Here is a 13,225-nt window from a genome sequence, read left to right as displayed (position 1 = left end):
TTGGTATAGGGGCCACTTTTTTTTTTACATTGCAGGTCAATGATTTAGATGACAGAATTAATAGCTTTGTGGCCAAGATTGTAGATGATGCGAAGATAGGTGGAGGAACAGGTAGTGTTAAGGAAGCACAAAGGCTAGAGGGACATATGCAGATTAGGAGAATGGGAAAAGAAGTGGCAGATGGAATACAGTGTCAGGAAGTGTATAGTCATACACATTGTTAGAAGGAATAAAAACAAACTATTTTGGAAAAAGGGAGAAAATTCAAAAATTCAAGATGCAAAGGCACTGAGGTACTTGGGGAATAGTCCCTAAAGGTTAATTTACTGGTTGAGATCGTGGTGAGGAAGGCAAATGAACTGTTAGCATTCATTTTGAGAGGACTAGATGTAAAAGAAAGGATGCAATGTTGAGGTTTTTACAAGGCACTAGTGAGGCCTCACTTGGAGTATTGGAACAATTTTGAACACCTTATTTAAGAAGGCATGTGCTGACGTTGGAGAGGGTTCCGATGAGAGGAGGTTCACGAGAATGTTTCCTGGAATTGAAAGACTTATATGAGCAATTGATGGCTCAGGGCCTTTAATTGCTGGAACTTAGAAGAATGGTGGGGGGCATTTATTAAGACTCATTGAACATTTTCAGGCCTAGATAGAGTGGATGTGGAGGATGTTTCCTATGGTGGGGGGAGTCCAAGACCAGAAGGCACAAACTCACAATAGAACATTAGAAAGTTTTTGACAAAGACAGGCCATTTGGCTCAACAAAACTTGCCAAATTCCTATTCACATAGTGTGTTGAAATAACTACTGAGTTTAGATTTGAAAGTCTCTAAAGATACTACTCTCAACTACACAACTAGGTAGCTTGTTCCATGTGAATACAACTCACTATGTAAAGAAATGCATCTTTAGTCTGAAATCTCCCTTCAACCAGTCTCAACCTATGGGCCCATGTATTCCTTGATGTTAAAGTACCAGCTGACATCCATCTTACTTATACCATTAATGATTTTGAACACTTTTATTATGTCTCCTCTCATTCTACATCTACTTAGGCTAAGGAGGTTTAATTCTTTCAGTCTTTCTTCATAGCTCACACAATGGAGACCTGGAATGAGTCTTGTCGCCTTTCTCTGTACTCTCTCCAGTCCTTCACATCCTTCAAAATATGGAGACCAATATTGTACACAGTACTCAAGGGATGTCCTCACATGCACATTATAACTTAAGGAGAATCCCTCCAGACTTGAACTCCATTGAGTGTATTATATAGCTCAACATTCTATTTGCATTCCTAATCGCTTCTGTGCATTATCAACAGTTAGACAGTGATGACAGTACCCAAATACAGTGCAATTTCTAACTCAAGACCCACTATTGCATATTTATCTTATTTTTTTTTATTTCCTACATGTAGTATTTTTACAAGTACTCACATTAACTTTCATCTGCCATTTATCTGCCCACATCTGGAGTTTGTTTAGCTCTAGCTGTATTGATTCAGCTGCCTGAATGTTATCAGCTCATCCCACTAATTTTGTGTCATCTGCAAAGTTTATTAATGTCCTTATCCAAATTTTTAAAAAAGCAGCAGCCCCAAAACTAATCACTGCAGAACCCCCACTTGGCAACTTATGTGAAAATGATCGTCTCACTATAACTCATTTCCTGTTATTGAGCCAATTCGGCCTTACTCTGAATCCCTACCTCCTGTTATTTGATTATTAACCTCTTGTGGACTACCTTGTCAAAAGTCTTCTTGAAGTCTAACTAAATGACACCAACCACTCTATTGTTATCTCAAATTTTAGTTGCCTCTTCATTAAATTAGTGCATGGTTTGGGCTGCCGGCAACAGTGGTGGAGGCAAATACGATAGGGCCTTTTAAGAGACTCCTGAATAGGTACATGGAGCTTAGAAAAAGAGAGGCCTATGGTAACCTTAGGTAATTTCGAAATTAAGTACATGGTCAGCACAGCATTGTGGGCCAAAAGGCCTATATTGTGCTGTAGGTTTTCAATGTTTCTAAAACTCCAACATATTAGTAAAAGATAATTTGCCCTTCCTGAACCCATGCTGGCTTTCTGCTAACACACTTATATTTATCAACCGCTTGTTCATCTCTTTCTGTATTAATGTTTCCATTATCTTACCCATGATACACGTTAAGCATACTGGTCTGTTGTTACCAAGGTGAATGCAGTCACCCTTCTTGTGTACCAGGACAACATTAGCCGATTTCATCTTTAGGGATATCAACAGTCTTCAATGACTTTTGAAAAAAATACTGGTTTGAGGTTTGTGCATATAAAATAACAGACCTCTAACTTTCAGCCTTTTCAGCTGAAGCAGGACCTTATTTTCTAAGATCGCTAAGTTAATTAAGAAAGAAAAACATTTTTCTCTACACTTACTGGCATATTGCTAACAATTTTTGCAGGTGAATACTTGAGCAAAATATGAGTTGAGAGTATCTGCTATGTCCTCTGTATAATTGATCACCCCGTTATTCCCAATACACGTAACTTCCTTTTTGACTTTACTTTTCCTAAAGTATTGAGAAAAATCCCTTGGGGGTTAATCTTAACATTATCAGCAATGTCCCTCTTAACCTGCCTTTTAGCAATCCAAATTGATAACTGGCACAGGCAGCTGTTAAGGCCAGGTCATTGAGTGTACTTACAGCAAAGGTTGATAGGTCCTTGATGTCAGGGCATGAAAGGTTAGAAGGAGAAGGTAGGAAAATGGAGGGAAATGGATCAGCCATGAGAAAATAGCAGATAGACTCAATGGGCCAAAGGAGCAGAATTAGGCCCTTTTTTTTTTAATATGGACTGTGGAAATTGAGTCAGTTCATTTAAAACAGAGATTGGTAGTCTTCTGCAATGTTACAGAAATAAAGGGATTGGTGAATAGTGTAGGAAACAATGCTACCAAGATAGACTAATCATGATATCAATGAATGGCAGAACAGGTTGCAATTCCCACTCATGTGCAAAACATTTCAAACAGGTTGCACAAAACTAATTCAAAACTTCCACATCACCCATTTGTCTCCAAAGTAACATTTTACCAGAAAAGTTATGCAAGTTATGTAAAACAATTCGTAACTGTGGTATCAATACTGCAAGAGTATTAATCACACCTCCATGTCTGCTGACAAAAACAGCAGAGAATTCTACTCATTAAACTAGCAATAATTTTTTCTCCACTTTCAATATTTAACATTTTGAAAATGGAAAAGACTGATCTCATATGTAAACGATATGAATGAATTAAAAGTACTAATTAAAAAGCTTCTGAATTTAATGGTTCCTGATGTGTAGAAAGGACATTAGGGCTCAAGCCTTGCCAAAAATGCACCAACTTAAAAATATCTATACATATTATCACTCACCTACTATCTGTATCTAGGCCCACAAAATCTTTCTTTTCAAATGGCACACACAATAACTGAACTTTATCTCCCGATTTATCTGTTGCTCTGTCGAGTCGTTTGGATTCCAAAACAATAAATAAAGATTCAATGAAGTCTTCCACTTTCTTTTCTATAGTTTCGCACTCTTCATAGTTAGGATAAAATGCAACATCAGTGCGAGGTTGTTCAGCTATTTCTCCCTGCAGCCCAAAGACAAACAAACGTGAATCGTACAATGTAGAACCATAAATTTCTTTCTGTAAGTGGAATTTCTCTGAAGTCTGAGGCCAATCCTTTGCGTTATTGCATTCAGTAACAGCTATCAACCCCACGACTTTTCGATGAGTCTGGAAGTCTCCCCATTCATTGTTTTCAGGTGGATAATGGTGCCTATAACGAATGTACAAAACTCTCTGAGAATCTTGAAGATTAATCTGATTGGCAGTGGCAATTTTCTTGTATATCTTGAAGAACTGGTCTTCTGGTACAACTCCCACAGGCTGGACGATAACCAGAAGACTCTGATGATCTTCGGCACATTGCATGTAGTCAGGGACACTCATTCTCCATCAAATGAAATCTGGTTAAAGGAAAACAAAAATTCATGATTGTTCTTCAATGTTTGAGGCTTTCTATTTTCAACAAACATCCAATTTTATGGTGAAATATTTGGATAATCAAGGAGAAATATTTCTTTTCAAAGAGTTAAAACAAATTGCACAACTGTTCACTCATAGATAGTTATCTCAAGTTAAAGTAGTTGAATTTTATTTTGTAGAAATTTAATTATCTATTATTTTTTGTTATCCCTGCAAAGTAATTTCCATGCCGTGGAAGAAGAGATAACCAAGTTTTATCTCATCATTTAAAAAGCTGAATGAAAAATTTAGAAGCATTACCACCCAACAACATCTTGAAAACATCACTATCATTTTATACGACCTGAGGGAGCTGTCTCATGGCTTCAGTCGTGCTTTGAGCACAGACTGGAACCTGTATGCATGCCAAGCAATGCCTATTTAGGAGTTGATTTGGAGGAATACATCACAAAGGCCATACACTACTATATCATATCCTGTGTAGACAATGTCATCAGCAATAAAAACACCCATGCATTCCTGAATCAGAAGCCATGGATGAACAACAAAGTCCAGAACCTGCTCAGGGCTCAGGATGTGGCAGCATACAGCCAGGTCAAACCTTGAGAGGCATTAAAACTACCAAGTACAGATACAAACAACAGATACACATTCCAATAAAATCACCAACTCTCCGATAAATGTGGTGAGGCATCAGGTCCATCACTGACAATAAAGAAAAGATCTCCTGCCCTGCAGCAGTAAAGCCACACTAGCCAAGAAGCTAAACTCCTTTGTTCAGTCTGACAGAGCCAACAGTGAACCAGTGATGAGGACACAGCACTGACAATGAGCACACAAGGTATGATATACTCCCTACATCGTCAACGCTCACAGAGCAGCTGAACCAGCCAACATCCCTGGGCAGTTCCTCAGAGACTACACTGACCAGCCAGCAGAGGTTTTTAACCAAAATCCATAACCTCCCTCTATCCCTTTCTGTGATCCCTGCATGCTTCAAAACATCAACCATCAAAGCAATCAATAGTAACATGCCTCAACGACTATAGCTGGCAAGTACCTGGACAGACTGCTTATTTCCACATTAAGAACGCCATCCCTGCTATTCTGGACCAGCACCAATAAGGCAAACAGATCAATCATGGATCCATCTCCATCACTCTCCACATTATACTGGAACACAAGGAGCATGAAGACACCTACATCAGGATGCTTTGTAGTTCTGCCTTCAACATCATTCTCCCCAACAAGCTGTTAAAATACACAACCTGGAACTCAATATATCAATTTGAGACCAGATTATGGGCTTTCTTACCAATCACAGCTGGACAGTGAGACTAGGCAAATACATATCATCCTCCCAGACCCTGAACACCGGTGCATCACAGGGATGTATACTGAGCCTGATCCTTTACGTTCTCTTCATCCATGACTGTACCCTGCCTAGATCACCAACTCCATCATCAAATATGCAAACAAGGCCACAGTGAATAAATTGATTACACTTAACTAAACCACATATTGTGAGGAGGTCCAGAAACATCTGAAAGGTGTAATAACCATAAACTTTCACTCAATATAAAAAAAAACAAATTATTATCCACTTTAGGAAATGAAACTGGTATAAACAAACTCCATTACTCATAAATGTTAAAGCAGTGTAAAGGGTCTCCAGGTTTAAGTTCGCAGTAGTGAACATCACGGAGGAGCTTTTAGACCACCAACACCTCCTTGATCGTAGGAAAGGCTCAACAGCACCTATACCATCTTAGGAGTTTAAAGAGAGCAAATCTGCCCCAAAAGCTGCTGTTAAACTTCTACCGATGTGTGACTAACAGCACATTGACCACTACATGACAGTATGGTACACTATCTGCAACAAGATCAACCAAAAAGCACTTCAGCAAGTGATCAGGACTGCACAGAGCATCATTGGGACAACAACTACCAGATATGGAAATTAACTACAACTTCACTCTGTCTACGGCAGGCTCACAACATCATGATGGACTCATCCTAACCCAGTAATCACCTGTTCAACCTCCTACCATCAGGCATGGACATCCAAACTGAAAAACAAGCTTTTTCCCCAGAGCTATTATGCAACTGAACAATGGGCCCCCACCCACTGAAAATCCATAAACACTATAGACAATCTCGAAGTGCAATACATGGTCATATGCAGTACTTGGGTATAAATGAGGCTGCTACCTTCCCTTGATTTCAGAGCTCTTTATTTTTAAAATATATATATCTTTAATTCTTAATGTTATTCTATATTTAATCATTATACTTTATAACAGGCATGCACAATACTTAATGGGGCAGCCACTTTCTTCTAATTTTAGGATTGTTTTTAATTCAGTTTTGACTTGCATGTAATTCTAAATAACCTACTTATTTTAAATTTAGTCAGTGTTCTTAGTAATTGAATTGCCAATTTACTGTTTTGCACTGAATGGACCAGCACTGCAATTTTATTATCCTGAGCAATGACAATAAAGCTCTAATAACAGTAATGTGAGGCCTCAGCTAATGTTGAAGTTCACACTTCGTTTCTTCCTCAATAGCAAGTCGGATGGTCAATTTTTAAAAGCAACAATCTGCCTTGATTCAATCAGCATCTGTGGGGAGAAACATCTACATCAGAATTTTGTGTTGAAATTGATAGGGAGGAACACAAAAGACTACCAGTACAAAATCCGATAAATGTTTAAAAATGGGAGAATGGGAACCATTACGAGAGAGGTGAATGACAGATGGCACTGGATCCAGATATGGAAGGGGAAAAGCCTGTGATGAACTGTGTGCCTTGTGGATATAGCAGTGACCACGTTGGGAGCATCAAATGCAATAGATGAGATTGGAGCCAGTTCATGCAAAACCTTACCTCACCTGAAAGGGCTGTTTCGTTCCCTGGATAGTGATGAGGGGAGGTTTAAGGAAAAGTGTCACACCATCTGTGACTGCAGCAGGAAGTGCCAAGTGTCAGATGAGAGAAACATGAAGCAAAACAAATTTCATGACATCCCAAAGATATTAAACCTGGTTACGATTCTGAGAATGAAGGGGATGACCCTGCAAAAGGCAGAAAAAGTAGGGAGGAGGAGATGCAGCTGGAGAAAATAAACAAGGGTAATAATGGATATTTAATATTCCCAGCAGAAGATGAATATCTAAAGTGAAACTTATTAACAGTAGGGGCTGGGAAATCAGAAGTTATCAAAATCTGAGGTGGTCAGTAGAAATCTCTGGACAAGGGAACAGGATGGAGTCAAGGTACGACAGGACAACTTCAATAGAGCAAAAACAGTTAGAAACAAAGGGTCCACCAAGACAATCCTGTGGGTGGATCTTGGGCAAGAGATAAAAGAAGTAAGTGTAGAGTTGAGACACTGTCAGGTTAGAAGCTGCAGTTGAAGTTCAAGTCTTACATGCAATCTATTTTAAGACATTCAAAACATTTTCCACAATGACAATGCAAGCCTTGGTTCACATGCAAGTCAGAAAGTTATGGATTTAAATTTCATTCATTTAGGCATTATGATTACCGAGGAACTTCTGTACGTGACACAAACTTAAAATATGCAGTCCAGTCTCCCCATTCAGTGGGTTGTAAAAGATCATACTGTAATACTTAAACGAAAACTTTCACTATTGATGCACTTTCAAAAAAATAATTTGAATTTACTGTCAAAAGCATGTACTGTATAGCCAGGTGCATTGAACAAATTACTTGCAGCAACAGAGGCACATGAGATAAGCAGCATTTACAAGAAAAACATTATACATAATTTTTGCAAGTAACCAATTAGAACAAATAAACAGCCCAATTTAATGTAAAGCAATCATAGTGCTGCTAAACTGTAGTTATTTGGGTTTTGCTGGTTAGTTCCAGAACCAACTGGTTGAAGTGACACAACTGCAAAAGTATTTGCAAGTACAAAACTTATGCAAAAGGTTAAACAGTAGGGCAGGAAGCAGAGAGTGGAGAACAGAGGGAAAAAAAGGGACAAATCTGCAATATGACGGAAGGCAGGAAAAAGTAAATGATAAAAGAAGGTGCAGAGTTGGTAAAAGGGGGTAGACATATGATCAGTGACCAGACCCAACTTTTACTTATATCACCTATTGTATAGGATGAAAACCCTACATAAAAAAGGGTAATAACGGACATTTAATATTCCCAGCTAAAATATCCTGAACCGCAACAGGGCCAACTTTAAGGACATTATGCAGATTTGAGCTGGGTTTGAGTGAATCCCTTGATAATATAACCAAATACTGTTTTAATTACTTTTATTGGGATAAACCATTAACCAGAAAACTAACCAGCTAACATTTGCTGGGCAAACTTCTACACTTCTTTAAAAGATGCCATAAAATCTTCCACATCTCCCTGAAGGAAACAACTAAGACCTTTGTTTAATACTTTACCTAAAAAAACACCACTTCCCCATAGCACAGTTCTTCCTTACTGCATTGACCCAAATAGCAGTCCAAGCTGGAGTAGGATGTATAAAGCCCTGAACTCCAAGTGTGAAAAGCAAAACTATCAAGTCAATTAAAAATTAAATGTTTAAATTTAACAGTAAATGATAAACATATTAAATTATTAAACAAATTACCAGATTAGAAACATTGGTAAACTTCATAGAATTGTTGATATGCTACTGGTGTTGATAATATGTATCAAACTTATTTGATAAAATGATCTTAAAAAAAGCAACAGGCTCAGGTAACATTTTCATCCAATCATTTTCCTGCCCAACCTGACCTGACTTCTGCAAGATTACCAGGAATCAGAAGTTTGAATTACATGAACTAAGGATAGCATCAGAAAATAAAAGTCAGTGAGGAAAAGAAAAAGAATGTTTCATTCAAATTGCAAACATGCCAACTCACATTTTCTCACTAATTGGCGATACACTAAATTTATAACCTAAGATTAGTTAATTCTTGTTGAAAAACGGCTTATTTTAAAATCAGATTTCAATGGAAAGTTACCTTTATTTGTCATTATATTTTTTGCAAACTGAAGTTTTACTGCATTGATAACACTTTACTTTGCATGAGCAAACATTGCTCCAAACTGGCACTCACTTTGCAAGGCGAACAATTCATAAAATGAGTTATTTTTACATGTTTACTATGGAAAGCCTACTTTCCTGTTTAAAGCCCGAAATAATTAATGCTCCTGCAAAAAAATGTAACGCCAGTTCGATTTGCAGTAAAACCGAGAAACCAGGAAACACACAAGGCCTAAGCTGCACCAATACGCTCCAGGTAATAACGCTCCACTGACCGTCCAGACTCAACCAATCGACTCTGGGCATATCACTGATGTAACAACAGGTAACACTTCAGTTTAAGAGGAGGTAAATACAATAAACTCTCGTCTTTTTCAGTGTTACATGTCCATATATAACTAGATATTCCCATCCGCGTCACTAACAAAACCCCTCTGAGATTCCCAACATTTCCGCGACCTCAGTCGCGTAACGTTGCATATCTAACATGAACAATCCTCTAATGCCTCCCGTTAACGTACACCGATCTTTTCCACATTAATTGCTTCACATTGCAGGAATTAAACACAATACCCGCCGACAAGCAGGGAAAGCCGACGAAAGAGAGAGGCACGCAACCGCTATCAGAAGTTTGTCTGGGAAGTAACCCGATGCGCGAGTAAGGAAGTCGTTGTCCTTTTGTTGCAAATGATTTTAATTGGTCCGCAGGCTCATGCCATCACATTCGGACTCCACCGGCTCGCGCTCGACCAGGCTCGCGCGTACACCTGTCATTCAATCTCGCGTCCGGCCGCAAGGTTTGGAGAAGCACTGTGACGTTGCAGGTCAGGCTCGCGCACGGCGGGCTCGCCAGATTCCCTCTCGCTGACTCCGCCCCACATGAAGCGCGTCAATGTCAAAGCAGTGATGACGTCTTCGGTGATCTGCTGCGTCCGGGGAGGGAAGGCAACTGCACAAATCCTTCTTTTAAATCACAGGGAAAAAAACGTTGAGTCCAGGCGGAACAAGTCTATATATATATATAGGTAGAGGACATACTGTACGTTGCAATGATTTGATGCTGTTCGAGAATTAGATACGTTTCCTTTCCAGTCCCCTCCAGCTTTACCAAAAACACCCTACTAAAATACCGTTGACTTGCTTCTATTACCGTAAAAAAGGGGGCAAAATGACCATAAGGACGTTTTTGTTCGAGGTTAAAATATGATTTGGACTGTGATGGAAAGGAGAATATCTATGCACATTGAGGAGAAATTTTAAATAATTATTCAACTGTTACCCAGCGTTATTTCTTGACGCATTATCATCCCCTGTTGCATTGCACCACCCCCTTTTCATTATTTATTATCTCAGTTTCACAGATCTTCCCCTTAATGCTTTTTACCCCTCCTGATTTTCCATGTAATTCAAAACTTGATAAGATGTGAATTCTACTCACAGCACATGTATGTATTTATGTGGTAAATAGGGTGCTGCAAGTAATCATAGATTTGGTAAATTGGTTTATTATTGTCACATGTTGTGAGATGCAGTGAAAAACGTTTTGCACGACATCCACACAGATCATTTCATCAGATTGCTAGATGACATTAGTACAAGGGAAAAGTCAAAACTATTACAGAATACAGTGTTGCAGTTACAGAGAAAGTGGAGTGGGGGCAATCAGTAAAGTGCAAGGCCACAACAAGGTAGATTGTGAGGCCAAGAGTCAATCTCATGGTAGAAGAGGTCCATTCAATATTTTTATTACAGTGGGATAGAAGCTTTACTTGAGGCAGTGGTGAGCACTTTAGGAGGAAATGAAAGACAAAATGCAAACCAAAATTTCTCTCCTGTCTAGTAAACAATAGTTGTCAATGTTTTGCCAGCTAATTTTATATCCCTATTGCACCTGAGCTTCAAGCACTTAAAAGTGCAAGAAATAGGAGTGGAAAGAGGACATTCATTCCCTCAGACTGCTCCCCTAATACAGCAATAGATGATCACTTTTATCAAGCCCTTTGCCCAAAGAACCCTGGGCACATAGCTAGCAGGGAGCCCACTGCTTCCAATCCCTAGTGTTCTCCTGTGTGTCGGCAGCACCAGCCTTAAATCAGCCCACCTCCAGAGCCACAAAAATCCAGCACCCTAAAGGAGTGCTAATCTTCTAGACCAGGCCCTTGGCATATCAAGTAACCATTAAAGAAAGAAATGCTTCTCTGCTCTTATTTCCAATTTCCAACAAATGCAGTTTCATAACTGACTTTAGGAGCAAGCAAAATGTTCATTGTTCACAGAGATTTAGGTAAATCACATGGCTCCATTGGTAAGGGACAGTAGGTCACTTGGTGAAACATGCTCCTGAAATGGATGAGGCAATGTGTTCAGTGGTGACCTTCCCTCAGGCTGGATATGAGAAAGACGGAAGGTGTCTGATGTCTTGGGCCATCTGCTTCAAATGTCACCTGACTAGTTATTTGGTCCTTACTGAAGAATGATGACGAATGAATGAGGAAGGGCAGCCACTGGTTCTCAACACAAGACACAAAACAACTCCATTATTTACAGATATAAAATGCATTTTAAAAAATACAAGAAGTGATTATGGAAATATTTTCCCTGAGAAATGAATAAAACCAATGTTTTTTTTAAATTTCCTCTATTAACAAAGGATCAACATTATCCTTTCATAACTCAACATGCCTTGTCCACAAATCAAGCGAACTTCATTTTACAGTTTAGGTAGGGCTTTAATTTAATAGACCACCAACACCTCCTTGATAGTAGGGAAGGCTCAACAGCACCTATACCATCTTAGGAGTTTAAAGAGAGAAAATCTGCCCCAAAAGCTGCTGTTAAACTTCTACTAACAGTGTGACTAACAACATATGGACCATTACATGACAGTATGGTACACTATCTGCAACAAGATCAACCAAAAAGCACTTCAGCAAGTGATCAGGACTGCACAGAGCATCATTGGGACAACAACTACCAGATATGGAAATTAGCTACAACTTCACTCTGTCTTACTTAGCTCCTAATTCATCACTACTTGTTTAAATTCTTCACTACATTTTAATCCCACATTTGTCAGCAGCTTCATTTCCCTAATTCACTTTTATTTCCAGAACAATAAACTTCTCTTCTGTTAATGTTTCTACACCGTAATTAAGGTATCTCCTGTTTAAAATACTTCCAATTTTTAAATTACTATTAAAGTTACTGGGCTGCATTTCTCATAACTTAACAAAATGAGTCCTTCTCCAACTAATTATCAATTAATTATTTTTATATTTTATAGTTCAAAAGTCCTTTTTTTAATTCTAAATGGACTACATTCTATGTATGTCTCCAGATGGCAACATGCCCATCTTAATTCTATGAGCTGGTCCTTTCATCAATAGTTTTCAAAAGTACATTTAGTGTCAGAGAAATGTAAACAATATAAATCCTGAAATTCCTTTCATCATAAACATCCACAAAAACAGAGTGCCCCAAAGAATGAATGACAGTTAAACGTTAGAACCCCAAAGTCCCCCCAGCTTTCCCCTCCCATGGCATAAGCAGCAGCAAAGCATTGACTGCCCCTCCCCTGCCAACAAAATGCATCGGAACCCTCCATCAGGCACTCAAGCATTCAGCAAAGCATCAATAAAAACACAGACTTGCAGTACCCCAAAGACTACTCGTTCACCTGGTAATTCATCATACCACAGGCTCCCTCTCCCGAATAAGGGAAAAAGAGGTGTCCCCATTTCACAGTGAGAGAGGAGACATAACAACTTGCTGATTTATGAAGTTATGTTTGTTGCATTGCTTTTTCTGAGCTCTCCACCCAGAGTCGGCCCCAGAAAGACTCAGGTCTCTGGACACTCAGCCCAGGCATCCCACCCTGCAAAAATTCATTTCAGGGAGGTAGCACCACCATTCCCCCCCCCCCCACAGTCGACCTCCAAGGGTGTATCTATACAGGACATTTGATTATGAAAGAACAATCTACTTGATATCATATTGAAACTATTTACACACACACACACACACACACACACACACACACAAACACACACTCAAGGCAGAATCATGAGAGAGGTGATAGGCAGCTAGAAGAGGGGACAAAGTGGAAGTGGGATGGGGGAAGGGGAGGGAGGGAATTGGTGAAGAAGGAATCTAAGGGGAAAGTACTATGGGTAGAAG

At 39.1% G+C, this 13,225-nt stretch overlaps 1 protein-coding gene across 8 annotated transcripts in view; it reads right to left on the bottom strand.

The window, feature by feature from the left end:
* Positions 1 to 9,792, bottom strand: part of trappc9 (trafficking protein particle complex subunit 9) — a 551,561-nt gene extending 541,769 nt beyond the window's left edge. For 3 of the 8 annotated variants that reach the window (XM_059979899.1, XM_059979949.1, XM_059979955.1), the window contains exons 1-2: positions 9,623 to 9,790; positions 3,400 to 4,000 (exon numbers count right to left, since the gene is read on the bottom strand). In XM_059979899.1, coding sequence (XP_059835882.1) covers positions 3,400 to 3,983 — 584 coding nt within the window. In that variant the 5' untranslated portion in view covers positions 3,984 to 4,000; positions 9,623 to 9,790. Of the gene's footprint in view, positions 1 to 3,399; positions 4,001 to 8,647; positions 8,945 to 9,026; positions 9,310 to 9,570 lie in introns of those variants that run through there. The other 5 variants (XM_059979921.1, XM_059979908.1, XM_059979914.1 and 2 more) reach the window with 5 other exon arrangements.
* Between the last annotated feature and the right edge of the window lie 3,433 nt (positions 9,793 to 13,225).

This window comes from Hypanus sabinus, chromosome 1 (assembly GCF_030144855.1).
Source record: "Hypanus sabinus isolate sHypSab1 chromosome 1, sHypSab1.hap1, whole genome shotgun sequence".
NCBI classification, from domain to species: domain Eukaryota; kingdom Metazoa; phylum Chordata; class Chondrichthyes; order Myliobatiformes; family Dasyatidae; genus Hypanus; species Hypanus sabinus.
The sequence above is the reverse complement of the archived record's forward strand: the minus strand, read 5'-3'. Positions and strand labels throughout refer to the sequence as shown.